The 27,606-nt window shown below is 45.8% G+C and overlaps 2 protein-coding genes across 7 annotated transcripts in view; one reads left to right on the top strand and one right to left on the bottom strand.

The window, feature by feature from the left end:
* The window catches only part of ITSN2 (intersectin 2), a 132,319-nt gene extending 119,076 nt beyond the window's left edge, over positions 1 to 13,243 (top strand). For 3 of the 6 annotated variants that reach the window (XM_032497125.1, XM_032497129.1, XM_032497124.1), the window contains 9 exons: positions 517 to 700; positions 4,574 to 4,672; positions 6,385 to 6,552; positions 6,959 to 7,174; positions 7,736 to 7,857; positions 8,558 to 8,640; positions 11,014 to 11,097; positions 11,658 to 11,831; positions 12,338 to 13,243. In XM_032497125.1, the coding sequence (XP_032353016.1) occupies positions 517 to 700; positions 4,574 to 4,672; positions 6,385 to 6,552; positions 6,959 to 7,174; positions 7,736 to 7,857; positions 8,558 to 8,640; positions 11,014 to 11,097; positions 11,658 to 11,831; positions 12,338 to 12,495 (1,288 nt within the window). In that variant the 3' untranslated portion in view covers positions 12,496 to 13,243. Of the gene's footprint in view, positions 1 to 516; positions 701 to 4,573; positions 4,673 to 6,384; positions 6,553 to 6,958; positions 7,175 to 7,735; positions 7,858 to 8,557; positions 8,641 to 8,895; positions 9,666 to 9,689; positions 11,599 to 11,657 lie in introns of those variants that run through there. The other 3 variants (XR_004326180.1, XM_032497127.1, XM_032497126.1) reach the window with 3 other exon arrangements.
* Positions 11,741 to 27,606, bottom strand: part of FAM228A (family with sequence similarity 228 member A) — a 62,939-nt gene continuing 47,073 nt past the window's right edge. Inside the window, 6 exon segments of the mRNA XM_032497941.1 lie at positions 11,741 to 14,790; positions 15,114 to 15,256; positions 16,852 to 16,996; positions 20,262 to 20,418; positions 20,537 to 20,624; positions 26,798 to 26,904. Of these exon segments, the coding sequence (XP_032353832.1) occupies positions 14,469 to 14,790; positions 15,114 to 15,256; positions 16,852 to 16,996; positions 20,262 to 20,418; positions 20,537 to 20,624; positions 26,798 to 26,904 (962 nt within the window). The 3' untranslated portion in view covers positions 11,741 to 14,468.

Below are 27,606 nucleotides of genomic sequence, written 5' to 3'. Positions count from 1 at the left end.
AATTCCATTCCTTAGGGTGATTTTCCATCCCTCATGCCCGTGAGGACTGACTCCCTGGCGGAGGCACGCACAGTCCCAGCGCCCGCCGTCCGTCCGCCCTCCCTGGGGCTCAACCGCACTCTGGGGACGGTTCCCGCCTTCACCTCCACACTTCGCCTCTGTGGGCTCCTGCTTCCTATTTTCCCCTACAGAGGGCAGAAGTTTCTTTCTTGGTTCAGCCGACAACAGATCAGAAAATTTGCTAAGAAACTAAGCTGAAACCAAAACAATTCCAAAGACCCAGAAACACTCAAGTGCGTAGACTTCATTTTCTTCTTTGCTAACAGTTCACCCAGGCTGGCTTGGCAGGCCGAGGTTTAAGGCCCTTGCTGCCTCCTTCTGACTTTCCCCTCATGGTACCAGAGATTTTTAGGTAACTCACTGGTTGTCATTACGTTGATCTCCCAAGATACTCATCCTTCATTTACCAAGGGCATTCACTTCGGAACTGGAAGTGAGAGAGTGTGTTGGTTGCAGGGCCCTGCGGGTACGGAAGAAGACCGGGGGTGAGAAGATGCCCGTGCAGATGATTGGAGACATCCTGGCGGCTGAGCTGTCCCACATGCAGGCTTACATCCGGTTCTGCAGCTGTCAGCTGAATGGAGCAGCTCTGTTACAGCAGAAGACAGATGAACACGCGGACTTTAAAGAATTTTTAAAGGTAACTCCATTATGGGAATGTAGGCAGGCCGACCCTGTTCTGAGCCAGGAGGCATGGTGGGGAATCTCAGCAGTGGAGAATGGCATATCCTCATCACTTTCCAGAGGAAACACAAATATGGCAAAGAATTTTCTGATTGCTTTGAGTTGCCTTTTGTGTTGAATTGATTTTTCTTGGACCATGCTCTTGCCCATCTTAAATAGCAGAGTGTTTTTTTTTAAGCCTATGTAAGTCAGCTACTTTATACTTCAAAAAACATCCAGAATGTCACTTTCTTAATTTTGTAAATTGTATTTATTTTATACCTATCTTATTCAAGAAAAAATAAAATATCTTACTTAGGTGTATAAAATGCAATAAGATAAAATAAAATTTAAAATAAATGGATGGGAGGGTATAGCTCAGTGGCAGAATGCATGCCTGGCACGCATGAGGTCTTCGGTTCAGTCCTCAGTACCTCCATTTAAAATAAATAAATAAATAAATAAATAAACAAACAAACAAACAAACCCTAATCTACCCCTCCAAAAAAAAACCAAAAAAAAGTCTGCAGAAAATAAAATTAAAATAAACTTAAAAAAATAAAATAAATGGACGAATAAAATGGGACAAAAGGAAATGCCCTTATGAGTAGGAAAAAAATGGAGACATCAGAAATTAGAGTAATGAACAAAAAGCATATCTGTGATCCTGCACACATGTAAGACATGTCCTCAGGTGTCATTCACCTTCCAGAAACCAGTGAGAAGACAGAGGAAATGGTCTGTTCCATGATGCCCTGGTCATAAATTAAAACAAGCAGGTAGTGTTAGAACTGTATTGTTAGAACTGTGCTCAGCAAGTACACTGTGTACACATTCACTACACATAATATAATGAATCAACATCCTTACAGTGATACAGCAATGAGCCTCGTATGTCTGGTTATCATAACAAAAATCACATTTTGAGAAGTCCTTTTCATTGATATTGCTCAGTAATAGAAACTATTGTTACCATATGTGTTAATAAAATGGTTAGGAAAATTTAGGAAGAAATCGATTTTCCTGCTTTTTTTGCATTTTTACTAGGTTTTTTTGGTTGTGAAGTACTGCATATCGGGATGTATTATACAGCCCCAGCAGTTCTTTGTGGGAGAATGCATAATTTTCATATTTTTATTATCAGAAGAGAATGGAAAAATAAACAATATATAAGATATATAGGCAGAGGAGATAAAATTCTAAAGCAAAATAGAGAAACTATTAAAGATAAAAGCACAAATGACAGCAATATATCCACGAACAGATACACTGAAAAGAACTGATAAAAAATAACTCTAAATCTAATAGAAAAAGAGAAAAAACAAACACAAGTAAAAACAAGAATAGACACAAAGTTATTTCTTAAAGTAAAAGTGTATATAATTTAAAAATATATGCTAATAACTGTGAAAGCATTAAGAAAACTTGTTTTCTATTAAAGTTTGAAAACTGGCTCAATAAGAACAGAAAATCTAAAGATACTATTAACCAAGGGAAAAAACTGAGTAACTTATCCCAAAAGAGGAGCTAGTTTCACTTGATGGATTTGATGGTGAATTCTTGACAGCTACAGAGGAATAGATCATTTCGTATTATATAAACTGTTGCAGATCACAGAAAAAAATAGAAAGCCTACCTAATTCATTGTATAAGGCAAAAGTGGCTCTGACCCCAAGGCCTGTTTTTGTATTTGTATTTAATTACAAAAATGAAAAAAAGTTATAACCTGATACCTTTTATAAATATAGCTGTTAAACTTTTAATTAAAATAATAGTGAATAAAATTAAGCATTACAGTGGGAGGGTATAGCTCAAGTGGTAGAGCGCATGCTTAGCATGCACGAGGTCCTGAAAATAAAGAAATAAACCTAATTACCTCCCTCCCCCTCCAAAAAAAAAAATTAAGCATTTCATGAAGAGTCTATCATAAACAAATAGGATCATGCCAGAAGGCAACATAATATCATGCTTAGAACAAGACAGGCTTAGAAACGGACTGTTCCAGCTGAAATCCCAGCCCATCACTGTCCACTTGTGTGAGCAGCGCACGTTTCTCAACATTTGATGCCTTCATTCCCCTCATCTATAATCCGGAGATAATCAGATAATACTTTTTAAGTACTTTAGCACAGAGACCAGCACGTAATAAGCATTCAGTAAATGCTAATTTTATTTCTCTTATGATGATCTCAAGGATGCAAAAATCATTCAGTATAAGGCACTGAGGACAGAACCTTCCAATTGGTGGGAGGCAAGGGGTTGCCTGGAAATGAACTAGAAGAAACAGAAAGAAACCAAGATCACAGAAACAAACATTAATCACAATAATCAGATAAATGTGGAACTGTGAGTACATGGGAATATTTAAAAATAATCAATAGTAGAATTAAATATAGGACTTTTGCCTTCTAAAGTATAGGAAAAGATTATAAATTTTTTTCAAATAGTGATAAAAATAATGTAAATAGGACATCAGTGTCATTACATTTGTAACAGTAGTAAAAATAAAAGTGCATTGTCTCGTGATGAAAGGCATGGCATTGATTACATTAAAAAGCAAACTCTAACAATAAGCCGTGTTCTAAAATGTTACTTTTTAAAAAGACCCAGAAAATATAGAAATAAATATCATGAAGGTGCTTGTCATAGAAACATGTATAGATATATCCCAAAACAAAAGGAGGGGGCAGTTTTAATATGCCATAATGGAAAAAGGTTAAGTAAATTATATATAAATGCATTTTTTTAGTCATTAAAAATGATTATCCTGGGGGGTGGGAATAGTTCAGTGATAGAGTACATGCTTAGCATGTACGAGGTCCTGGGTTCATTTCCCAGTACCTCTATTAAAAAAAAGAAAGAAAGATCATCTTAGCATCCTAGCTACTCTGTTAGGTCCTGAACTAGTACTGGGAGTAGAAGGAAGCAAGTGTGGTCCCTGGAGTTAACAGTCTGGGTGGGAGGTCATAGAGACACCCACCCATGTTACCCAGTCCAGATGTGGTGTGATGATAAAGGAAGCCATGGGTTCTTATGGGCTTTGAGAGGGATCACTGGAAAGGAGGGGAGGCGTCAAGGAAAGGGAGAGCCAGGACAAGAGGAGGGTAATCTGAGTCTTCAGAGATGAGTATGAATTAGTCAAGTAAAAGAAGAGTAGAAGGGACAGTGTGAGTGTGGCTCATAGTGGGTGCTCAGTAAATGGTTCTAATTATTGCTGATGAAGCAGGGGTGATGAGCAGGAGGGAGACCAAGAGCTACTTACTTGGCGTCAGTGGTGACTCGTAGGTGTGTATGTGTGTGTGAAGGTGGGTGGGTGTGAATGGTGCTCCCAGCTCAGGTAGGAATAGAAGTAGAAGAGAATGCGTTTATGAGGGAAGACGAGGACTTCATTTTGGAGTATGTTGAGGTATCGAGGTGCTTTGGGACATCAGGTGAGGAGAGTAATCCGGCAGGTGTGGAGCCCCAGCGATGGGCTGGGTTACACTGGGACTCATTGCAGGGGATCTTGGGCAGCACCTACAGTTGGGGCGGGCAGAGGGGAAGAAAGGAGAGAGGAAGACCGCAAAGGTCTGTGGGCTGGGAGACAGCTGAGAGAGTGGTTCTGGAAGCAGTAGAGGGAGGGGTCACACAGACTGTCAGATGCCCCAAGAAAGGACTGGAAAGCATCCTCTGGGTTTAGCACATGAGGTGGAATATTCCTGCTGTTAGTCTGATACATATCATTTTGGATCCTGAGTTTTAGAAAGAAATTAGAAATCTAAAAGCCGGTCAAAGTCAGGAGTATAGCCAACATTTCCAGTGTTTTCCTCGAGGCTATGATTTCCTCATGAGCCTTTCAATTATTTTGCAGAAGCTAGCATCTGACCCTCGATGTAAAGGAATGCCCCTGTCCAGCTTCCTGCTGAAGCCCATGCAGAGGATCACGCGCTACCCGCTCCTCATCAGAAGTGTGAGTGCCCGGCTGGGGGACGCAGGACCCTTCAGGGTCCACGGAGGCTGATAGTCAGGGAGCCTCCAAGTATGCCAGCCACCCCTCCATGTGGTCTGACTCTAGTGTCTGATGGACCGGGCCCCAAGTGTGTGTGTGTGTGTGTGCGTCTGTGTGTGCGTGTGTGCACGCGTCTGTGTGTGTGTGTGTGTGTGTGTCTGTGCACGCACCTATGAACACATGCAGTCTGAAGGGATAAATCCGTGATGTGGCAAATAAAAGACATATCCAGGGTCACTTGGGTTACTTGTCCTCCCCCTGGCCTCTCAGGGTCATGAGTGTGTGTTGTCGAGGCAGGGCAAAGTCCTCTACGTCTCCAGTTGCGAAGCCCGTCTTGAGCCCAGACGGAGCCCACCGTTTGTACAACCTTGGGGTCCAGTCTTTCTACTGAGATCTGAGTTCATCTCCCCCCTGAATACTCCCCTAGATGTCCCAGGAATCTCCAACTCAGTGACCTAAACAGGTCATCGTCATCCCCTTGCTGTGTCCCACCTCAGCCTGCTGGCTTCACGGTCCCTCTAAAATTCCATTCGTAAGCAGTGTGGGCCTAGAGCCAATGTGCCTTCTAAGGAGAAGGCAGGCTTTCAAAGGACTATCTCACCAATAATCACTGACGTAATGTTAATCATCTTACAAAGAAAAACAGTAGAAATACTACTACTGTTGCTTTTATTGATTATGCCTTGACCACTGGTGGTGTGAGCCATGTCACCTCAGTGCAGACCTTATGTTACAGGGCTAATGTCTCAGTTATGCCAAACAGGACCACTGATACACATTAAGCCGCAGTCCCTTACCTGAAGTATCTGGGGCCACATGTGTTCCAGAATTCAGAATGTAATTCAAATGCTGCAGGTCACGTGACACCCCAGCAAAGCCTGGGCAGCACTGATGACCGCCACGTTAGTAGTCCTGCAGTGAAATACCTGAATAATCGCTGAAGTCGAATAAATAAGTACATCTCTCCAGCTCAGGTCAGGTTTTGCTACCAAATGAGTCATGAGAAAAGCTTAAGGCCTTCAGGGCTTTTTCACATTTTAGGATTGTAAATAGAGGACAGTGGACCCGCAGGACCAGGGAGACCAGACAGGAGTCATCTGTTGACGGGCCCGCTAAGCCCCAGAGGGACCACACAAAGTTGTATTCTGGCCTCTATCCTTTTACCTTTGGAACATTAGTTTGAAGTCACTTCAGAATGAACGGAATGCATTTTCCTACACGCTGACAACACGGATGTATTATGTTTTTTCCGTGGCAGGGGATTCATCGCTTTCAGTGATCAGTGAACCCAAAAATGCCATGAACCATTGCTCTTCAGCAAGTTAACATACTTATCAAAGGTGCAGCCAGTCTATTCTGGAGGGTTCACCCTAAAGGCACACAGCTTAAGTTACTGGGGGGAAGTAGAGAGGCGCCCTTTAACATATGACCTACCCCCCAGACCCAGCCGGAGAGCCACCAGAGACCCGCAGACCTCAGGGCACTGGATCCATGTAGCACTTGGCCCCACTCTTGTCACTGAGTCACTTGTATCCCGAGAGCTCATGGAACCCTGAGCCTCTCAAGGGTAAACGATCGTCTTGCTCACTGTTGTGTTTCCAGCGCCCAGCACCCAGCTGGAGGGGCAGGTGGAAGACAGGACATCCCACGTGATGCAGCCCCTTCTCTTCCAGATTCTGGAGAACACCCCAGAGAATCACGTAGACCACTCTTCTCTGAAACTGGCCCTCGAACGGGCAGAGGAGCTCTGCTCTCAAGTTAATGAAGGGGTTCGGGAGAAGGAGAATTCAGACCGCCTGGAGTGGATCCAGATGCACGTTCAGTGCGAAAGTCTGGCAGAGGTGAGGCCTGGGGTGCTGTGCTGGGTGCCGTGGGCAGGCTCTCCAGGGGAACCGGGTTTGGGCCTTCCCCGAGTGTAGACAGTCTACACCTCAGCTCAGCCCATGTGGATTCACCATTCTGCCCCTTCTTGGGTTGTCATCTTCTTTCTTGTAAAAAAGAGATTTATGTTTCGAGTTTTTTTAATTCAGCTGGTAGAATCAGTATTCTGTGGGTCTGTAAGGAATTGGTTTCACTGTGCCAGTTTGAATTCTGAAGAGAAGTAAATGTAAGAATCTTTCGTGTAAAGATGAATGATTACAGCCACATTCCCACCTAGAGAGCTCTCCCGCAGCTCCCTGAGGTCCAGGGCACGGGCCTCTCCAGGGGTGCTGGGACTTACAAAGTGACAGTTTCTTTCTCTTCAAGCAACTTGTTTTCAACTCGCTCACCAACTGCCTGGGGCCCCGGAAGCTGCTGCACAGTGGGAAGCTGTACAAGACCAAGAGCAATAAGGAGCTGCACGGGTTCCTCTTCAACGACTTCCTGCTTCTTACCTACATGGTCAAGCAGTTTGCTGTTTCCTCGGGCTCTGAGAAACTTTTCAGCTCTAAGTCCAACGCTCAGTTCAAAATGTATAAAACGGTAAGCGTCATGTTTTTGGCAGTAGCATCAAGAGCATAACGAGGTGTTTCCTTTACCTTAAGGACCTCCTTCCTGCTTGAGCCTGTCCTGGCCTCATGGGACTCTTCACCTGCCTCCTTGTCACTTCCCGGGGAAGAAGCCTAGAGTGGCTGGGCCTTCACTGCCCTCTGACAGCCACCAGCTGGATTGCAGCTGAGTCCATCTCCGCCCCCAGCAGACATGACATGTGATCCCCCGTCTGCCCACATTCAGCATCGGGTCTCTCTGTAAAACTGAGGCTGACACAGAGGGCCACGTTTCAGTGCCTGGAGGAGAGACCCTATCCCGTGAGCAGGCGTGGACACTCAGAGCTCCTGTCCCCAGTTTAGTAACGTCTAATCTCCCCTGGACACTTACTTTCACGAAACAGAGGCAGTTTCTTTTCTCCTAAGCATAAGGCTCTGGAAACTAGACCTCCCTACTCCTCAGCAAGGCTCTTCACAACAGATGACTCTCTGGACTTAGGCAGGTGGAGTGTCCTGGCCCATTTCACAGCCTGTGTTTTGGCCCCAATTCTTTCAGCCCATTTTCCTGAATGAAGCCTTGGTGAAACTGCCCACAGACCCTTCCAGCGATGAGCCTGTCTTCCACATTTCTCACATTGACCGGGTCTACACTCTCCGAACAGACAACATTAACGAGAGGTCAGTCCTGACCACGTGTGGCCTGCCTGGAAGTCTAGGAGAAAGCCTGACCTCTTCCTCGGCCATAAACCTCCTCCAGTCTGTGCTCACGCCCTACTAATTCTGCATCCTCAGCGCCTCAGCCAGTCTCCTCCACCCCAGTCCCACTGGTGGGCCTTGATTTAGACATGCCAGGTTACCACAAACGCCCGTAACACACTCCCCTGATTCCAGTGCCTCCCCAGGATCTCCTGAAATGGGAGAGCCAACACCTCACTTCCTGCCGAAATCCCTCAGGGACAGTCTTGCTCCTTCACCTGCTTCCTGAGTCCCTCCTGTGCCTCTCGGCCCCAGTCCCACCCCTGCGCCGCACAGGCCCTGCACTCCAGCCAGAGCGTCTGCTCTGCCCGTCCCACGTCCTTGGGTGGAGCGCCCCCTCCTCTGTGTGTGCAGCTCTCTGTGCAGTAGACCTGTCATCCTGTCATGCTGAGCTGGCACCACATCCTCTCCCTCTGCCCCAGAAGTGCCAGGTGCCGTCAAGAATTGTCTGGAAATTCTCAGCTTGATCCTTAATTGGCAGGCGAGTCTTTGGGTTGAATTAATGTTAGGGCTGTGACTAGGAACTTGTCAAAGCCAAGGTTAGCGAGTGCAGAGCCCTGGGGCTCCTGGGGGACCTGGTGTGGGAAAGCCGCCCGATGGCTGCTCTCTGCTTCTCCTCCAGGACGGCCTGGGTCCAGAAGATCAAGGCTGCGTCTGAACAGTACATCGACACCGAAAAGAAGAAACGGGAGAAGGCTTATCAAGGTAGTAGGTGGTGCCCTGGAGGGTCGGAACCAGCCACAGGGCCCCGGGGGAGGGGGCGGGTCCCACCTTGTGGACACAAGCCTCTGCTCCTGCAGTGAAGTGGGTAAATGGGAATGGCCTGAAAGTCCAGACTTACTGCAAGACCGGACAGCAGGAGCCCCACTGTCCATTGCACAGACAGGGGGAACCCCCTCTCTCTGTGGTGAAGTCTTTGTCCCTCCTCCCCACACACCCATTCTTCACTCCTGTTTCCAGGAAGAGGGGTCCTCTCTTTGCACAACCAGACCCACCTCCACTTGGTCCATTTGGCTCCATCAAACTTCACTTCTATGGCCTGTTTCCCTTCAGCTCATCAGCCCGCTGCTCCTCCTCCAGCGCCCAGCCTCTACCCAAGCCCTCCTCCAGATCCACCAGCCTCCCTCTGCCGACACCAGGTCCTGGACCTTAACTTGCCCCCTTGCCCCACTCACAGCCTTCACACCACTTGTTGTCCCCATCACTCTGCAAAGAGCTCATCACATGACACCAGTGACCCCCCAAACTTGGCTCGGTTTACCCAATGGCAGGAAATCGAGGCACCTCCCTCCCCCTGCACCCCATGATACCCCGAGGGTCCTCCTACCACCAAATCTTCTTTCATCACCTCCTTCCTAATTCTGCTTCCCCTGCTGTACCCTGGGAGTTCTGCCCTTGCCTGAGCCTCTCCCCTTCACATCACCCAGTCTCAGTGGTCACTCTCTCCAGACACACCTGCTCTGCTCCTCCTGTGGGATTAGCCAGCCTCCTTCCAGGAGATCTCTGTGGATGGCAGTGTTGTCCTTGGCCACAGACACTGGAAACATGCTCTCTGACCCCCCAGGCCTCTCTAGTCAGTTGCCGAGTCCCGTATGTTCCCTCCGTGGTTCTCGTCCCCATTTTCCCAGCCGTCCCCTCTCCCAGTGACACAGCCAGTCTCCCACCAGGCCGGGGCACGTGGCCCTTCCCTGACCAGTCCTCCCACTTACGTTCCTGGCTGCTGCAGTTGCAGCTCTTTATGTTTTTTTATTCAGGTTTCCCTTATTTTGTTATATACTCCTGAAAGGTATGTGTAAATCAGCTTCTGCTAATTGAATCTTATTTTAATAGTGCTTTAAAGGCTTGCTATTGAAAAAATCAATGATTGAATCCTCTCAGAAAGCACATAATGATCTCTTAATTGGTCAAAGATATAAATCAAAGTTTTTCTGTATTAGTTTTGCTTAACATCAACATCTGTACATATTGTTATGCATTTTCCACGTGTTCAATTCTTTAGACATTTATTGATTACTTACTCTGTGCCAGGCCCGGTGCTGGGCTTACCTGGGCCTACAAAGATGAATATGGCCCAGCCCTGCCTTCAAGGGGGAGCTGAATACACGTGCCATGCTGGGAGGGGCAGAGACTTCTCATAGAGAAGGTTCTACGTGCCCTGAGTTTTGAAAGATCAGTCGCTCACCAGGCAGCTTTTTGTTTAGTTTCTAAACCCCTCCCCTGCCTGACTGACTTTATATTTGTCAAGATAATCTGAGTTCACTGACTCACTTCTCTCCATATTAAAAGTGGTTTTGAGTACTTCCTTGAGTAGAATAATGTCTTAAGTAAAACTTTAGAAGCTGAAGTGTCTACATATAATTAGAATTATGGTGAGTGGTTAAGAAAATAGGCTTTGGTATCTGATGTTTAAGTTCTGGCCCTGCCATTTAGAAGCTCTGTGACGTAAGCATGTCATAGTCCTTTCTAAGACTCAGCTTTCTCAGATACGGGAATAGCAGTTATACAGGTACCTTAAGTCATGTAACATATGTAGTGGCTGAGCACATGCCTAACACAAAGTAAGTATCCAATAAATGTTAGCTGCTTTTAAGTGCTGAATGACTGTGACATATTATGTTACTAATATTACTATTTGCCAGAAGTTGAGGGGTTAATACAGGGATATTAAATAAACAATCTGCTCTGCCACGGCCCCTCCTGGCAGAGGACATGGACTGACACAGAACTTCAGACCCAGCAGGCTGTGGGATGCTCAGAAGGCAAGGATAATGGATGCACGGAGGAGGGAAGGGGTCTGGGAGATGAGATGTGAGATTGGATCTACATCTTGAAGGATGTGTAGGATGCTGACGGACAGAGATGGCAGCAGGGTATCCCAGCTGGTGACACGGCCAAGGCACAGGCCAAGGCACAGAGCAGCCAAGTGCTTGTCTGCCAGGCCCAGTTCAGTGACAGGTGAGACTGGGGAGTTCTGGGGTTGGCTGGAAGACAGACTGTGAGTATCTGCAGCTTAGCATCATCACTGTGCTATCTGCATTTTCAGGAGAAATTAATGTCGTTCGTCTTCCTCTTTTGTAGCTCGCTCTCAAAAGACTTCAGGCATTGGGCGTCTGATGGTGCATGTCATTGAAGCTACGGAACTGAAAGCCTGTAAACCAAATGGTAAATGCTTCCTTCATCCTGCAGACATGGTAGCTACCTCGTGCTTTGCTGATGACTCTTCTGAACATTGAATAATGGGACACGTTTAAAAAGTTGGGGGTGGGTACAGCTCAGTGGTAAAGTGTGTGCACAAGGTCCTGGGTTCAGTCCCCAGTACCTCTATTATAAAAGTAAATAAATAATTACCTAATTACCTCCCCCTCCGAAAAAAAGGAAAACAAATACTTCCAGTGCCACTAAAATGGTTATCAGACCAATATTATCATCACTCTGTTTTCCCAGTAACTTCCAGTGCCTCCTTCCTCAGTGCTCTGAGTGGAGAAAGCACAAATCACACTACTCTGACACACGCCCCCGGGGAGCCGCCCTGGCGGTGCAGCCTGCGTGGTCACTCCTGGGGTTTATGATGCTTCAGCAATGGGAACAGAGACCACAGGGCAGAGGCGGGCCCTCCAGCAGTGGCCCCTGCTGCCCTGGTCCACGGAGAAGCATCTGTTTGGATCCTGCTTCTGCTCAAGAAGACCTCGTTATCACATGCATGCTGGTCTGTTTTTGTTCAGGAAAGAGCAATCCATACTGTGAAATCAGCATGGGCTCCCAGAGCTACACCACCAGGACCCTCCAGGACACACTAAATCCCAAGTGGAATTTTAACTGCCAGTTCTTTATTAAGGATCTTTATCAGGATGTGCTGTGTCTCACCATGTTCGACAGAGACCAGTTTTCACCAGATGGTAAAAGTATAACTCGGGGAGGGGGTCTGGAGGTCCCCCTGTACTCTAGGATCCAGGGTCCGGAGCCAGGGTGCTCTGACTTGTTGTCGCCCCTTGACACTGAAGGGCAGTGACACAGGCCATGGTCCTCAGTAGTTCACAGTGGCAGCAGGTGGGGCACCTTCTCAGGAGGAAGGGGTGGCTGGGTGGCCTCAGTTTTGTTTCAGGTCTCTGACCCCAGTTACCTCTGCTTCCCTAATGGAAACGCTGTGCTCCTGGCACCGCCTGAGGGGGTGAGACATTCCCCAACCAAAGAGACTTGGATTCCCAAGAGGCAGTTTCCCTCACACAAACCCCTCATTCTGCACACATCCATTCACAGTGTACAACAGCCCTTGACCAGAAGAAGCTACTTGTCTTAGATTTGAAGGTTTTATGAATCCTGCTTCAGATACTCCCCCTGTGGTAGTTTTTAACAATTTTTTTAAAGAAGACAGACTTCTGACTCTCACGTGTCTATTCACCAGATTTCCTGGGTCGCACCGAAGTTGCAGTGGCAAAAATTCGAACAGAACAGGAAAGCAAAGGCCCTACAACCCGCCGACTCCTGCTGCACGAGGTCCCCACCGGGGAGGTCTGGGTCCGCTTTGACCTGCAGCTTTTTGAGCAAAAAACTCTCCTGTAGGGGCCTCGGGGGTCTGCCCTCTGGGCCTGGGCTGGAGAAGACCGCCGGCGCGGCCCCTCAGCTGGAGGAGCGTCAGGCGGCTTCACCCATTGCAAGGCCGCGCGCGCCAGGCCTCTATTTTATTGCACACTAAATCACTAGCAATCTATGCAAACATGATCCTTCCTATAAATAAACCAAACCCCATAGTACAGTGCCTTGTATTAGTGTTAACATGTTCGGCTGTGTTTAGATGCCAAGGTTTCCATTTTCAGGGCTATAAAAAGTATTACGTGGAAATGAGGCATCAGACCACCAGACGTTACCACTTGGTTGAATGTGTCCACTGTGGGTGGTTTGGGTGATGCTCTAACCATTCCATGCCACGTGACCTCTGCTGGGTCACTGGCCACTCAGGAGGTGAAGGACTGGAAGAAATGCTGCAGCCTCCGCCTGGGAACAGCCTGATACCGACATAGTGTCTGCTTGTGCACTGAATAAAAACAAACTCAATCATTTTATTCCTGGTTAGATTTTACCATCCTCTGCTGAGGCTATGTAGTCTGAAATCTAAGGGGGAAAGCTTGATTTCCTTTAAATACTGTGAACTCAAATGACACGGAAAATATTTTTCAACTTTAATTTTCTGAAGTATAAATTATTTATGTAAAGTCCTTGTTTTTGTGTATGTCACAGGACATGCATCTTTAAGCTTTATCATTGCCAATATGTACAGAAAGAGAATAAAAATATAAGTTTATGAATGTAACTTCTTCAAAGCCTGACTTATTTTCTATGTGAAAGGCTTTTAAAAGGTGACTTCAGGGGTTGCTTATGACAAAACCAAATTTCCTTTCTGCAACAGGGAGAAAAACCAAGGACAGAATATGGAGGGGAAGCACTCACTTGACTGCCATTGGCTTGCTCTGTGACTCCAGTCACTTGACCTACTGTTTCTGGGGCTCAGTTTCTTTGATGGCTAGAATGGCTGATCTCTGTGGGAGCTAGACTGTCCCCTTGTGAGCCCCTCTGCTTGCCTAGTTGAGTAGAAACTTCGGGGTGACTTAGCCATGAAGAAAATGCACCAGAGTTAAACCTTGGCAGCGGGCCCCTCGGCCCCTCCAGCTCCAGAAGCACCTGCCTTTCCCCCTGCCCCAATCCTGTCAGAGCCACATCCACAGTTGTCAGACCTGCTTCCTCGGCCTCTAGATTTTGAAGTGTGAAATCTGCCTTGAACATTGATAAAAATAAGGTCTTAGACACTAGATCCCTGGGTTAATGAATACAACTGGGAAAAGATCTGTCTTTTAGCCCTGATTTCTCAGGGAGCAGGTCTTCTCTAGGAGCTGGAAGGAAGGAAGGAGTCAAGTGTCCCTCCACCATAGCCCTTGTTTCTGTCATAATGTAATCACCGAGCAAATAAAAACTGGAAAACATAATTCAGAATATTCAAGTGAAAAAAAATCCATCATTCCAGGTATTGATCCTGGACACCGAGTTGGCTAAAACAGACATAAAGGAAATACGGCACAGTGTCAAAGGAAGAGACACACCAATATCTGAACACAGACAACTGAGTGTGTTGCTTAATTTAGGGACGGTCTGGCTGGTCAGGCTCAGCTGCACTGAGCAAAGCAAAGTGCTGCTCTTCTACAGGGCCTGGGGAAGCGGGCTGTGCTGGTTATGGAGGTGGGTGTGGGCTGATGTCAGGAAGTCGGCCTCTGACCAGCTGACTTTCAGAGCATAAGGTTATCACTGATGGGTCAGGCAGGCTTAAAACCAGTTCTGGGGTTACCTATGACAAAGCTACAGGATAGCCCTTTCCTGGGTCTGTGGGACTTCCTCGTGGGATGAACTGTGGCCAGTGCCATTTCTCCTTTATTAGATGTGTCAGGGTTCTCGTCCGATTTGGACAGAGGAGCTCGCAGGATGTGAGTCAGATGGCTTCTACGAAACGACAGGATTTTTAATGTAAGTACTTCCAGCAACTCCAGTCACCCCTTTGGACTTAGGAACACAGCTTTGCTCCTTAAGAAATCACATTCTCTCCTGACTAAAACATGAGCCTGGTTTTCTGAAAGGCAAGGAAAGGGAGGGGGCACCCTGGGACTACATCGCCTGGGGAGGGGCTGAGCGGCTTGAGGAGTGTCCAGCAAGCCCCTCTCGGGCGCCCTGGCAGGCCAGTGGGGCAGCTCCACCCTCCGGGGGGAACCCAAATTCTGAGCAGTCTGACTAACCTCAAAAAGTCCAAGTGGCTGTGAGGAGGGCGTGTGCCCTGGTGAGGGAGCGTGTGCTTCGGCACCAGGGGGACTGCACCTGGAAAAAAGAACACTTTCAAATTCTGCAGTTGACCTTGAGCAAGCTACCGAACCTCTGAGCTTCATGTACTGGAGATGATACTACTGCCTTGCTAGGAAATTTTTTAAACGAATATAAGATACCTCATGCAGTTTCTGATTCACAACAGGAGCTCAGTAAACAGTAGCTGTTCTTATTTGGATATTGCTTGCAATATTTTTCCACTTCTGGAGAGAAAAGACGTGGGCAGTACTTTAACTGTTGTACAAGTACTACAAACTAAAGTTCAGCAAAGCTTTATTACAAGCGGTCCCTTGGGGCAGGATTCCTGGCCACCTCACCTGACTCCCCGCTGCAGGGCGGCCAGGTGCTGCGCCAGGACCTCTGCTGTCATCACTCTTCTCTCCGCGGGCTGGGACCCCCACCTCTGCTGGCCTTCCCCCACCGTCCAGGATCGGGGCCTGTGCTGTCTGCCTCCTAAAGCCTACGACAGAAGAGGAGAGCTGAGTGTAGGGTGGGGAAGAGGGGCTTACGGGGCAGAGAGGAACTTCCGGGCCGATGCCCATGGCCACTCATCTCCCAGGCCAGCTTCCTAGCCCCTCCTCACCTCCCCCTCACTCTGTCTGGTGTCTGCAGCTCTCAGACAGGGCTTCCGTATCTCTGGACTCCACGCAGCACTACCTTTTTATGGTGTAGCAGAGATGACCAGCTGTCCACGAGACACTGCTCTCCCTGTCACTGCTCAGAGCGGCCAGGGACTGCTCTTCCCAGCACCTACTCCCTGCAGTTAGGAGCCGCCTGGTGACTGGGTCCCCATCCACCTACACTCCCAGGGCAGAATTCCTCCGTGACCTCTCCCTTCTCAGGCTGACAGGAGTGAGTTCCCGAGGCAACCTTGGAAGCCAGGTGCGGAGATGACAAACGTTCCTTCAGCCAGGGGCCTGAAAGACTGCAAGAAACAGGGATGGCCTACCGACCTGCAGACCCACCCAGCTCTGGTACAGGAATGAAAAATAAACTCCCAGTGTGCGTAAACCATACTCCACTTTTTGACCTCTTGAGAACAGCAGTTAGGCTACCCTGCTGTGAGGGCCGAGCTGATGTGTTCAGACCTGACTGAGGGCTCCCTGTGCTCTCAGACAGAATTATGCTCAGAGGGAACTGACCACACAGGGAGCCCCTGCTTCTCTCTGGAGAGACTGGGGAGAACAGTGGAACTGGGGAGGAGCTGGCTCACAAAATACCTAACTAACAAGGTTCTCAAGCTAGAAAGACAGCTCTGTGTGTGGTGGAGGGAAGGGGCCAGGCTGGTGGGTGAAGGAGACACAAAGATCTACAGATCACTCGGGAGGGCTCGAACCCATTACCTACCAAGTGCCCTGAACCTCCCCTGGAAGCGTCCTAACCCTTGGGCTTTAGGGGACAGGGTGTGGGAGAGAGGGTGGAAGGGGAAATAGGCCGTGAGCTGTCAGCTGTGCCAACTGGGGTGTGAGCTCTGGACAGGAAATGTGTGCATGGAAATTTCCTGCATGTAAGTACCTTTTATATAGCTAGACTACATTTTGCCCTAGATTTTTTTAGTATAAATTTCATTTCAAAAGGTTCCTACCTACTGTAACTGAACTAAGGAGAACAAATTTTTGGTCTGATTTGGATGTAATATGTAGTAAATGGTAGGAAAATGTCAGAAGAGAAAAAACTCAGGAAAAAGAGCCGAGGAAATCTTATAAGGCAGATCCCTCACCTTGTAAGGCACAATCTGTCCCACGAAAGTGGGGTCCAGGGTCCCACAATCTGTTTCTTTTCTGAAGGTTTTCACGCATGGCTCCCCTGCAGAAGGGTGCCCGGCTGGGCAGCAGCACTGAGCCCAGCAGCAACCCCACTGCTGCTTCTGCTTAAAATTAATCTTCCTTTGCCCCCTCTTTTTCACTCCCTCCTGAAGTTACTACCTGCTCTGCCCTGGGAGCCCACGTGAGAGGGAGGGATTTGTCAGTAGATTCTGGACTCAGTGCTCACTGTCAGGGTGGGAGTTGTACAGCTGTGCCATTCCAGCCCTGCTCCCCCCAGATCCCTGCTCACCAGACCCTTCTTCTCATGCCTTTTACTCTCCGGGCTGACCTTCAAAGAGTGAAACTGCCTTTCAAAAACAGTCTGACTTGGGTTGATAGTGTTTTTCTCTTTACCAGGCGGATATTTCTCTTCTGCACAGATAAGCTTTTGGGGACTGCAAAGAAAAGTAGAATTTAACTCAGTACAGGTAGAATTATTGTACCCCAATAACTGTCTGAAAATTAAGTTTGTGAACTCAACACTCACTTTATGAAAAGGAGAGACTGAGAAAACATTGCTTGGTGGCTGTCAATCAATCAGTCTGCCCTGCCCACACCCCTGCTGGCACCGCCCTTAGGCAGTGGGTCATGGGACTCTTCTCAGGCTGTAGCTGAGGCACTTGGCCCAGGTTGAAACTGGGACAGAGGGGCTCCAGGCAGCCTCGGAGGGCTCAATCCAGAAAGGCAGGACGAGGCTATCCATTTTCCAGGAAAGGCATATGAAAGCAGAGAAAGGAAAGGAAGCAGGTTCACAAAGAGAAGCTATGATGAAAGCCACACAGTCCCAGGGGGGAAAGGACTGGCCTCGTGGTCCCCAAAGCAGCCTGGCTATCTTCCTGATTGCTATGGACTGACTGTGTGTCTGCCCACAGAATTCGCTGAAACCTAACCCCCAGTGCGATGGTATTACTGGAGGAATCTCTGGGAGGTGACTAGGTCATGAGGTCATGAGCTCTGCCCTCATGAATGGGACGAGCGCCCTCAGAAAACAGGGCTGAGAGAGCACCCTCAGCACCTCCACCAGATGAGGACACGGCCAGAAGGTGCCGTCTCTGAGCCAGGAAGCGGTCCTCACCAGACACTGAGCCGCCGGCACCTTGATCTTGGACTTCCCCGCCTCTGTGAGAAGTACATTTCTGTCATTGATAAGCCACCCGGTCTCGTATCGTGTTACAATGGCCTGAACAGACGGGGACACTGTGGCTTCCAGGCAGGCCAGTGCTTTCTAACACAGCCAGGCCCCCTCCTTTTTTTTTTTTTTTTTTTCAAACTTGAGAAGGTTTATGCTTTCTGTAATTAACTGTCTCTGATGACCACAGCCACCTTGCTCTTCGAGTCTTTCCTTATTTTATTGAACAGCCACCTGAGGCACCTCCGAGTGTGTCCTCTCAGGTTTCCCAGGGCTCCTCCATTCCTGCCCTGGGAAAAGCCCAGGCCTGTCCAGAGAAATGGCCTTCTCCTTCATCCCTCCATTCATGCCTTTATCCAACAAGCATTCACTCACCATCTACTACATTCCAGCTCAGTGCTGGGAACACCAAGGAAAGTCAGACAGTCCCAGCCCTTCAGAGGCTTGTTGCAGAGGGAAAGGGCAGGTGGGGGTGCAGAGGCCCATCACCATGTGGTGATTCCCTCACGTGCTGACCTGACCCAGATGCTTCTGCAGCTTTATTATACTTCTTTTCTTTAGGGAGAAGGGATTTTTTTAGATGAAGCCAGAAAAGGTGGCAGGGCCCAGAGATCACCTTACATGCTAAGTTGAGTCTGGACCTTATTGGGAGGGTTATAGGAAGCTACTGAAGGGTTCAGTAGGGGAGGGTTGATCACTCCACAAAGATTCCTGGGCACAGGGAACTATATTCAACATCTTGTCATAACTTATGATGAAAAAGAATATGAAAATGAATATATGTATATTTATGTACAACTGAAGCATTATGCTGTATACCAGAAATTGACACATTATAAACTGACTATACTTCTATTAAAAAAATGTATATATATACATACATACATACATATATACATACAAGATTTCTCGGGCTGTGAGGTGGAGATGCCATCAGAAGTAACAGACTCAAGGGCAGATGACCATTTAAGGAGCTGTGACCATCCATAAAGGCTGAGAAGCCAGAGAGGGGAGATGAGGAAATAAAGCAAAATAAAGCCTTTGTCTTATATGAGGGGAGTCATATAATTATTGATGTTTAAATAAAAATATTTGTTAAAATTGTTAGAGACTATGAAACCAGAAAATAGGACATGGAACTTCCAAATCACAAAGAAACAGAAACAAAGTAGTGTCATTCATTCCAGCAAAACTCAGGATGGGGGATAAAAAGGAAATATAAAGAGAGCAGGACAGGACTTCTATTCTTTGGGTAGAATTCAGAAGTTTGCACGGGCCAGCACTCCTGCTACAACAATTAAAGGAAAACAAAAAAAATTTACATACTCCTGACCCTGCAAAATTCACAATTTTAATTTTTTTAAATTTTGTTGTTGTTGTTGTTGGGGGGAGGTAATTAGTTTTACTTATTTATTTATTTATTTATTTTTAAAGGAGGTACCAGGGAATTGAACCCAGGACCTCATGCTGCTGAGCATGTGTTCTACCACTTGAGCTATACCCTCCCCTCAAAATTCACAATTTTAAAGTCACTGGATAGCAGCGGAAACAACTCGAGAGAGGAAGAGAGCCCTTCCAGAGTGAGCTGTCAGTCTCTGCCTACTTTCTTCCCTGGGAGCTCTGGCCAACATCAGGTAGTGGGGACCGACTCCTCCATGCTCCCAGAGTATCTCTTGGTGGGTTTTTCCTCCTAGGCCCTGGCGGGTGGGTAGTTAACCCTTTTCTGAACATCGATCGCCGCCACCACCTGGGGGGCAAGTCGAGCATGACACTTGGGATAGGTTCTCCTGTTGGGAGCAGAGACCCTCTTCGCCCTGAGTACAGACAGCTTTCCCCAAAGCCTATCTGAAAAAGAACCACATAAAACACTAGAAGTATAAAAATAAAACTGAAAATAAGAACTCAATGGATGGGTTTAACAACAGATTATTAGACACAACTGAAGCAATAATTAGTAAAAAATAACTAGAATCAAATATGGAGCAACAAAAGGATGGAAAATACACAAGAAAGGGGTAAGAGACAGGGAAGATACAGTGAGAAAATCTAAAATGTGTTTAACTGGAGTCTCAGAAAGAACGGAGAGAAAGAATTATGGCAGAGGTAACAATCACAGAGGAAATTAATGAGAACTTCCCAGAACTGACTGAAGACATCACTTTACAGCTACAAGAAGACCCGTGAATCCCAAGCAGGATCAATAAAAAGAAATCCACATGGAAAAATCAACAAAAACTGCCAAAAATCAAAGATGACAAGAAAATCTTAAAAGCATCCAGAGAAAAAGACAACTATCTTCAAAGGAACAGCAGTAAGACAGGCGACTGAAAGAGTAAAAGACAGTGGGACATAACATGCGTTGAAAGAAAATATCCAGCAACCTAACATTCTTAATCCTGTGAGAACAGCCTTTAAGAATGCAGGTAAAACCTGGAAAAGGCTACAAACTGTGGGATTCCAACGATACGACATTCTGCAAAAGGCAGAACTGTGGGGACAGTAGAAAGACCCGTCAGTTAGTGCACCTTTACCTGCATGTGACTTGGGTTTTGCTCCCCACGGGTCTCACACAGGCTTTGCGCTTCTCTTTTGGAACCGTGCTGCGGAGAGTGGAAGTGAACCGGGGCAGTCTGGCACACTGCCTGGCCTTCTCTAGTTCTTTGAATTCTCTTAAGGTACATCATTTTCCTACAGGAAGATTAAAAACCCACATCAACACTTAACATCAACGCTAGTCACTCTTGGGGTAGGAAATCACTTGACAATTGGACATCTCGGAAGACAAAGTCCTGCGATCACAAAGTACCTGTCTTGTACTGAAGAATAGCTCTCTGCTCTTCATCAGTGCCTCGCTGTCTTCTAAGCAGAGGATCACAGAACAGTGGCACAGTAATCTGTGAGAAAAATGACTCTGAGGACCCGAGTACAATTTGTATTAAACATTTCAAGTCTGTCAGAAGCATTGGAGTGTGGCCTTACTGTACACCGAAGCAGCTGAGTATAAGGACCCAGGAATAAGGTGACATGGAGCCGGGTAAGGTTAAATGCCACCCGCCTCACTCTAGGGTATTTCACTGAGCCGTACGTGGCTGACTGCAGTGAGGGCTGCCCAGAGCTCCCCAGTGTCACTGCATCAGTCAATACGCATCTGCTGATGCCGTGTGCTGCATGCCAGTGAGGTCCTGTCCTCGGGGATCTTGCGTCTAGGAACAGACAAGTGGCAGACAACGACCATCTGGTCATGAGAGGCATCAGCTCAGAGTACACAAGGCAGAACTCTAAGCTGGTCTGGGAGGAAGGGCGCCCCCTGCGGGGAGCCTGTGAGAACATCGGTGTGCTGGGGGGGGGGGCAGTCATGCAGAGGTCGTGGAGGAAGGTGGCTTTCTCCTCCCCCAACCTGATTATAAACTTTAGACAGAGGGATCGTTTCCCCCTCTTTACTTCCCTACATACTTGACCTTGACCCAAATGCTGTTTGCAAGGGAAAAACAGCCACTGAATAAGGAGGCAGCAATAATGACTGCCCAGCACAATACTCAGAAAGTCAGAGCGCAAAGAACCTTCCTGTCTTCACAATCGTGATCTGCCTTGGTTTTCGGGGAGAAGCAAAATAAATCACTTCTCTCTTCAGAGACGCACACATTTTTTTAAATCAATAGCAACATAAGGTGGCTAATTCTGCTACACAGGAGTAAAAACCTGAGCCCCAAGTCCCAAGTTTTAATGCGTATATTGATTGGCAGTTTAAAATGTGAAGACTCATTACAAGCTCACCTATTGGCTCCCTGGGCAGCCTGTCCTGCCATCCCTCCTCCCACCTTCCTGAGAAAGGAGCGCTCACTGTCAAGGTTCTGTGACATTCTCATCACACCCTCTGTCCCCTCCCTCCTGGGCTCCCAGTTTGCTGAATGTGAGTGGATGGTTGAATGAATGAACGAACCAATTATCACATACAGGCAAGTGCCTTTTTCACAATGTCAACTCTCAAGCAGCCAAAATTACTTTGGGTTGCTATTCCAAAACTCAAGGGAAATGCTTTTGTGGATTTCTCTTTAAATGTAGAAAAACTACAAGACTTCTAAAATGAACAGGTTTCCCCCTAGCTCAGAGCTTCTAAGAATAAAATAGAAGTATGAAACTTGCTAATCTTTCCATAATTTGGGTCCTTTTTTGTCATATAAAAAGGATTGTACACTTCAGGGTCATAAAAGTCTCCAAGCATAATTTCCTTTAGGGGAAAAAAAAATACACTTAAGAGCAAACCACTACATACAAATGTATTCTCCAAGATCCAAAACAGCCAAATACTTTATTCCTATTTTTATATGAAATCATAGATTCAAAAGATTAGAAGAAATCTCAGAAATAATTCAGACTGTGGTGGGAGTCCACCACCTTTGGGTAGAAGTAATCATCCAGCTTTAAACTCAAGTCATCAACTAGCCTTAGTTTGGGAACTTTCTGCCCCATGAGGCAGGTAGTCTATGGGTCATTCTAACCACCAGGAAGTTTGTCCTTAAGACAGAGCTGAATCTGTCTTGTCATTGCCAGTTCTCCCTCTGGAAGCAACACAAAATAAATCTACTCTTCATCTGCATGTTAGCCTTTTATACATGTACTCAAGTCATCTCCTCCTGGGGCTAAATACGCTGTATTTCTTTCCACTCTTCCTCCTGTGAAATGCTGTCAAGACTCCACCTTCCTCTTAAGGTTCTGGTGACTGTCCCATCTGCAGTGTGAACCAGGAGTGACGAGACAGCTGCAGGGTGGACAGACTGGACCTGATACTCCCCTCTCTGTCCAGCCTGAGAGCTTGGGTGGTTTCTTGGAAGCCAGCTCACATGGCTGACTCACACTCAATTTACTGTCATTTAAAATAACTTGGACTTCAACATATGGGTTTTCTAAGGCATGGCTTCCCCATCCTACATTTGTGCGATCACATGTCTGGGCAGACTTGTACGACGCGTACTTTTGGTTTCAAAGAGAATTGGATTCAACCTTGAGCTCTGCCTCTCAGGGAATTTAGGAAGTATTTTCTGGAAGCACATCCACAAATGTTCTGGAAGCACATCCAGATATTTTGGTCAGTAAATTATACCTAAAAGCTCTAACATTCCAGTCAAATTACTTTAGACCTCTACTGAATCCCTGGAAATTTGGGTGGGCTCCAATTTCAAAAGAGGGTCCTGATCTCAAAGTTAAAATAGAAAAATCTTCCACAGAAGAAGCCAAAATTGTGTTCTTGTTGTGTAAACCCAAACTGAAGTGCAGAGGGTAGAAACTGGTGGTCCCTTCACCTAATAGTTGGCTAACTCCACAGCCATGGAATCCCCTTCTCTCTTGCCTACATCCTACTAGAGAAAATGGAAAGCCACACTCTTTCCTGGCTTCTGGCTAGGACTTGAGATGTGACACAGTTATGGCCAGTGAGACCTCAAGGGAAATCTGCTAGGAGTTTCTGGGGACTCTTTTTGCTTCCTGATCAAAGGATGAGGTGTAAGAAAAGGGTCTCCTGACATTATTCCTTACCCCTTTTTCTTGTCCTGAACACAGACCTAATACCTGGACCTGAAGCAACCAAACATGCTTACAAAAGTGAGGGTGATGGGCATACACTGAAAATATTCAGGATAGCAGAATAGAAAGATAGAAAAAAAAAAACCTGGGTGATTAATGATGTTGTTATGCTGCCAGAACCCACCATGAGACCACCTACCCCTCTATTTCTTGTTGAGTAACCAATAAATGTCCTTATGGTTTAAGCCACTGTTATTCTATTAACATTTACCTAAAAGCAGTCCTGATAAGTCTAGTTCCAAATCAACACTTCTATTCCTGCTATCCGGAACTCCAGGTTTAAAAATGCAGTAGGCTGTATTACAGCTCCATGAGTTCATCTTAAATACAAAAATAAATTTGGGACTGTTTGCATAATCAATGAAAACTGTTGGCCCAAATTTTCAAATTGTACTTTGTTAAAAGAAAAAAACTCTCAGTACCGTTTTATTGTGTGCTTCAAAAAATATTCAAAATTTCATATAAAGGGTTTTTTCCAACCCTTTATATGAAATTACTTTTTCCACAATTCTCTGAAGAGGACTTGTGACATTTTCAGTCCATTTCTTGTGTAACATCTCTTTCCTTCTTTCCTTAAAAACATCCAGATGCTGAAAATACGTATCCAATCTCTAATGAAGTGATACAAACTGAGGAAAACAAATGATTAAGAAGTTCTCCATTTATTTTCACTTGAATCAGGGGGAAAAACACTTGTTTCCACTCCTAAGCTCTCAGCATATTTGGGCTGCAAAATCCTAGCATAAGATAATTAAAGAAAAGAATAAAGTTCAGAAAAGGTATCTGGGAGCCTAGAGCAGGGAAGACCCCATGAGCAGTTCTATACCACAACTGTGTCTTCAGATTAAACCACATCCAAGTCATTCCTACTTCATGCTGCTTCTTTTTAAGGATTCAAAGCATTCCCTGGTCACACATTCCATGCCCCCAGCCTTCATCATCAGTAAAGTCCGTGATAAAAGTAGTACAGGAAAAAGAGGACTAAACACTTCAGCACCTCTCTCTCTGACGCTATAAAAGGAGAGTAATCCCACCTACCTCTTTTGATGCTCAAATGAGAATATATTAAACTTCCTTTATAAATTATGTCACAGTACAAATGTTTAATTAAGTATCATTAAACACCAAACTTCAGTTCTTCTCACTGAGATTAAAACCTCCTTAAATTTATTAATTCCATAGTGACGATCAGCACTGATTGGCCATTACCCTTAAATACTCATTCGTTCCTCGTGGCTTTATATAACCTCACTGCGATGTGGGAACGTATGAGAGAGGTAAATTTTAGGGAAGAATTTCTATTCAGTACCAGGACAAAGAGGGGGAGCAGTTAGAATAATCTCTCAGATCCCTTAAGGATAGAGCTGAGAATTCCAACCTCTTAGTACTTCTGCAAGGAGATGGTGCAATCTCAGATCTCTGTAGTATAAATGAGTGATTCAGAGGAGGCTCATTCTCCCAGCAAAGTGACTCTCTTTGACACAGTAAAAACCTCTTGGTGACACTGCTCTGCATCACTCTTGCATACCTAGGAACACACTTAGAATCCACAGTCTGTAGCCAACTGTTACCTTCACAACACAATTCTCTCTAAATAATATTGCATGTACAGCTTTATCAATATCTTCTCTAGCCAACACCTAAAATTACAGAATTATATATTAGAATTAAATATTTACAGAATTAAATATTAGGATGTAAATCCTGAAGAAGCAAATCAGTGACAAAACTCAGTGTATTTTACCAATAGCTTAAGTGTGAATCTAACATCTGTACCTCAGAACATATTTTGCAACTCTTTATTATGGAAAATTTCAAACACAGTTCTTCTCCATGAACCCTTCACCCAGGTTCAACAATTATCAACTTAATCTTATTTCATCTAAATCCCTACTCACTCCCCTGACCCTTACCCAGATTATTTTGAAACAAATCCCTTACATCACACCTTTATTTTCAAAATACCAATAAAGTTTACTAAGTAAAGGGATCCTCTACAAAACAAAGCCTCTGTACAGACATTCAGGAGGTATGTTTTAAAAGGCCCTTGAAGTTTCCTGACTTCTGCTGGGTCTCTTTATAATTCAAAACCTCTTTATAAACCTCTTTATAATCAGCAGAGAGTCTGATTTAGTTCGACTGGTCCAGAGCCAGTCAGTTGGTGGCTGCTGGCAGAAGACCAAGACTGTCTTACAGCTAGGTCTTTTTTGCTGTTTCCATTATGAGTTTGGGTCAAGCTGATGCACTTAAATCCTTACTTAAGGGATTGTCATTTGGATCACTATGAACTGATCTTTCCAGCTTTTATTCTTACAGAACTAAGTAGGGACAAATGGAAAAACAATAAAAATTCAGTGTCTGGAAGAGAAATGCTGTTACCTAAAAGAATTAACTAGTGTAAGGTGATACAGGTTCTTAAAATTATATTATTCTATCTCTGGCTCTTCTTTCAGTTCTGCTGCCACAGTGAGTGCATGAAAATAAACTAAACCCCAAACTCAAATTCCACGTCTATGAATAAAAGAAATCTCAAAAGAGAGTTGTATTTTTACTCACATATTTAACAGAGTCACATGAAATGTAAAATGATATTCAGACAGCTACTAGGGTCTTCTCCAAAATAAAACTCTCTTGATAATAATAAACAGAATCTTGGTTCAAAACAAAGCCTTCTTACACTTATTTTAAAATGCAATTGAAAAATCATGTAAAACAATTAAACATTTTCCCCTGATTCGACAACACAAATTTAGAATAAATCAATCTATGTATCTGGAGAAGCAGAAACATACTCTTTGGCAATCACTTTGGGATATCACCTTTTTTTAGCCATCCTATTAACATTACTAGCAAATGTTATACATACCATTGGTCACGTGTCAGATTTTTAAACCACCTTTTTTTGCTTAAGGAAATTGGCAGATTTTGTCTTTCATAGCTTCTCCTTGGTGATGTTGTCAGAAAATGTAAGGAGGATGTTAATGATTTCTAGCAGCACTTCTGAAATCCACAGCTTTCTGTACACACACACACCACTCTTACTATAAATCACCACAGTAAAAAGGGTAAAATAAAAGAACTATCCAACAGCTTCTCTTTACAGAGAAGAAAGTTATAGTGTCACATAAAACAATGAAACTTTATGAAAAAAATCTTTGCTTTACCAGGCCCTAAAGTACCAAGAATTAACTGGCAAGCCCAGACTTGGCTCCTCCTGCAGGGCGAGCTCGAGGACTACTGTGTTTACGCACTGCCGACGGGTCGCAGCCCTGACCCCCCACCGCCACAGGAAAACACTAGAGCCACACTGGGCCAAATCTGATCCCAGGCCATTCCCACTCAACGAATTCTTTGAGTGCCAAGTCTATGCCAGGTGCTGCTCTAGTTCTGGGGAAAACAACTGTGATTAAGACACACTAGTTCCTAAGCTCAATGGATTCATATCCCACCACCAAAAAGAACACCCCCAAATGCCACATTACTTTACCTCCATCAAAGCAACTGACTTGGGCTCTGGCCACTTCTTTAATTGTTCTGGCCCAAAATGTTCATTATAGTTGGACGTCTTCGTGGCAGCCGTAAGTAACAGAATCCCTGAAGGGGGAAAGAGTAAATCGAGGAGACTTAGGCGATTACAGTTGAAAAAGCAAGGCCTTTGGGTTCAGAAAGGGGTTTGAATCCTTGCTCTGCCACTTCCTAGTCTAGGTAAGTAAAACAAAAAAATCCTGAGCGCCCCTAAGAGCGCTCAAAAAGGGGGTGATTAGACCTACCCAACCTGTGGCCTTTGGACCCAGTCAGGCAACACCTCGCAGGTTTCCAGGCACCACTACCACCACGGAGGGCCGGAGGGTTGCCCCGGAGCGAACTCCAGGTGATCTCAGGCCTGGGACCTTACTTACTCCCCGACCTCCCCGACCTCTGGCTCGAGGTCAGCAGCAGACTGTTCCGGGAGGTGAAAAGGAGCTCCTTTTAAAAACAAATCAAAGCACTGTGCTCAGACCCTCGCCCCTCTCCCCATCCCCTCCCTACACCTCTGACTCAGGGAGGAGGGGAGCTTGGGCCCCACCCCCTGGGCCCCCAGCCCCTCCGCCCACGTGAGGCCTGCGCCCTGGGGGGGTCTTCAACCAACTGACCCGATGCCACCTTGTTTTAATTAAAATAAATAAATAAATAAATTGAGGTCATGTAAATTAATACTAAAGAGAATTTCCAATTTATCTGTATGCTGCAGGGCTACAAGTAGAAGAGAGGAGTGATTTTCAGTGCCCCTTTCTGCCTGAGGAAAACAAAATTTCT

Source organism: Camelus ferus, chromosome 15 (assembly GCF_009834535.1).
Source record: "Camelus ferus isolate YT-003-E chromosome 15, BCGSAC_Cfer_1.0, whole genome shotgun sequence".
NCBI classification, from domain to species: domain Eukaryota; kingdom Metazoa; phylum Chordata; class Mammalia; order Artiodactyla; family Camelidae; genus Camelus; species Camelus ferus.
This window is presented reverse-complemented; position numbering and strand designations above follow the sequence as displayed.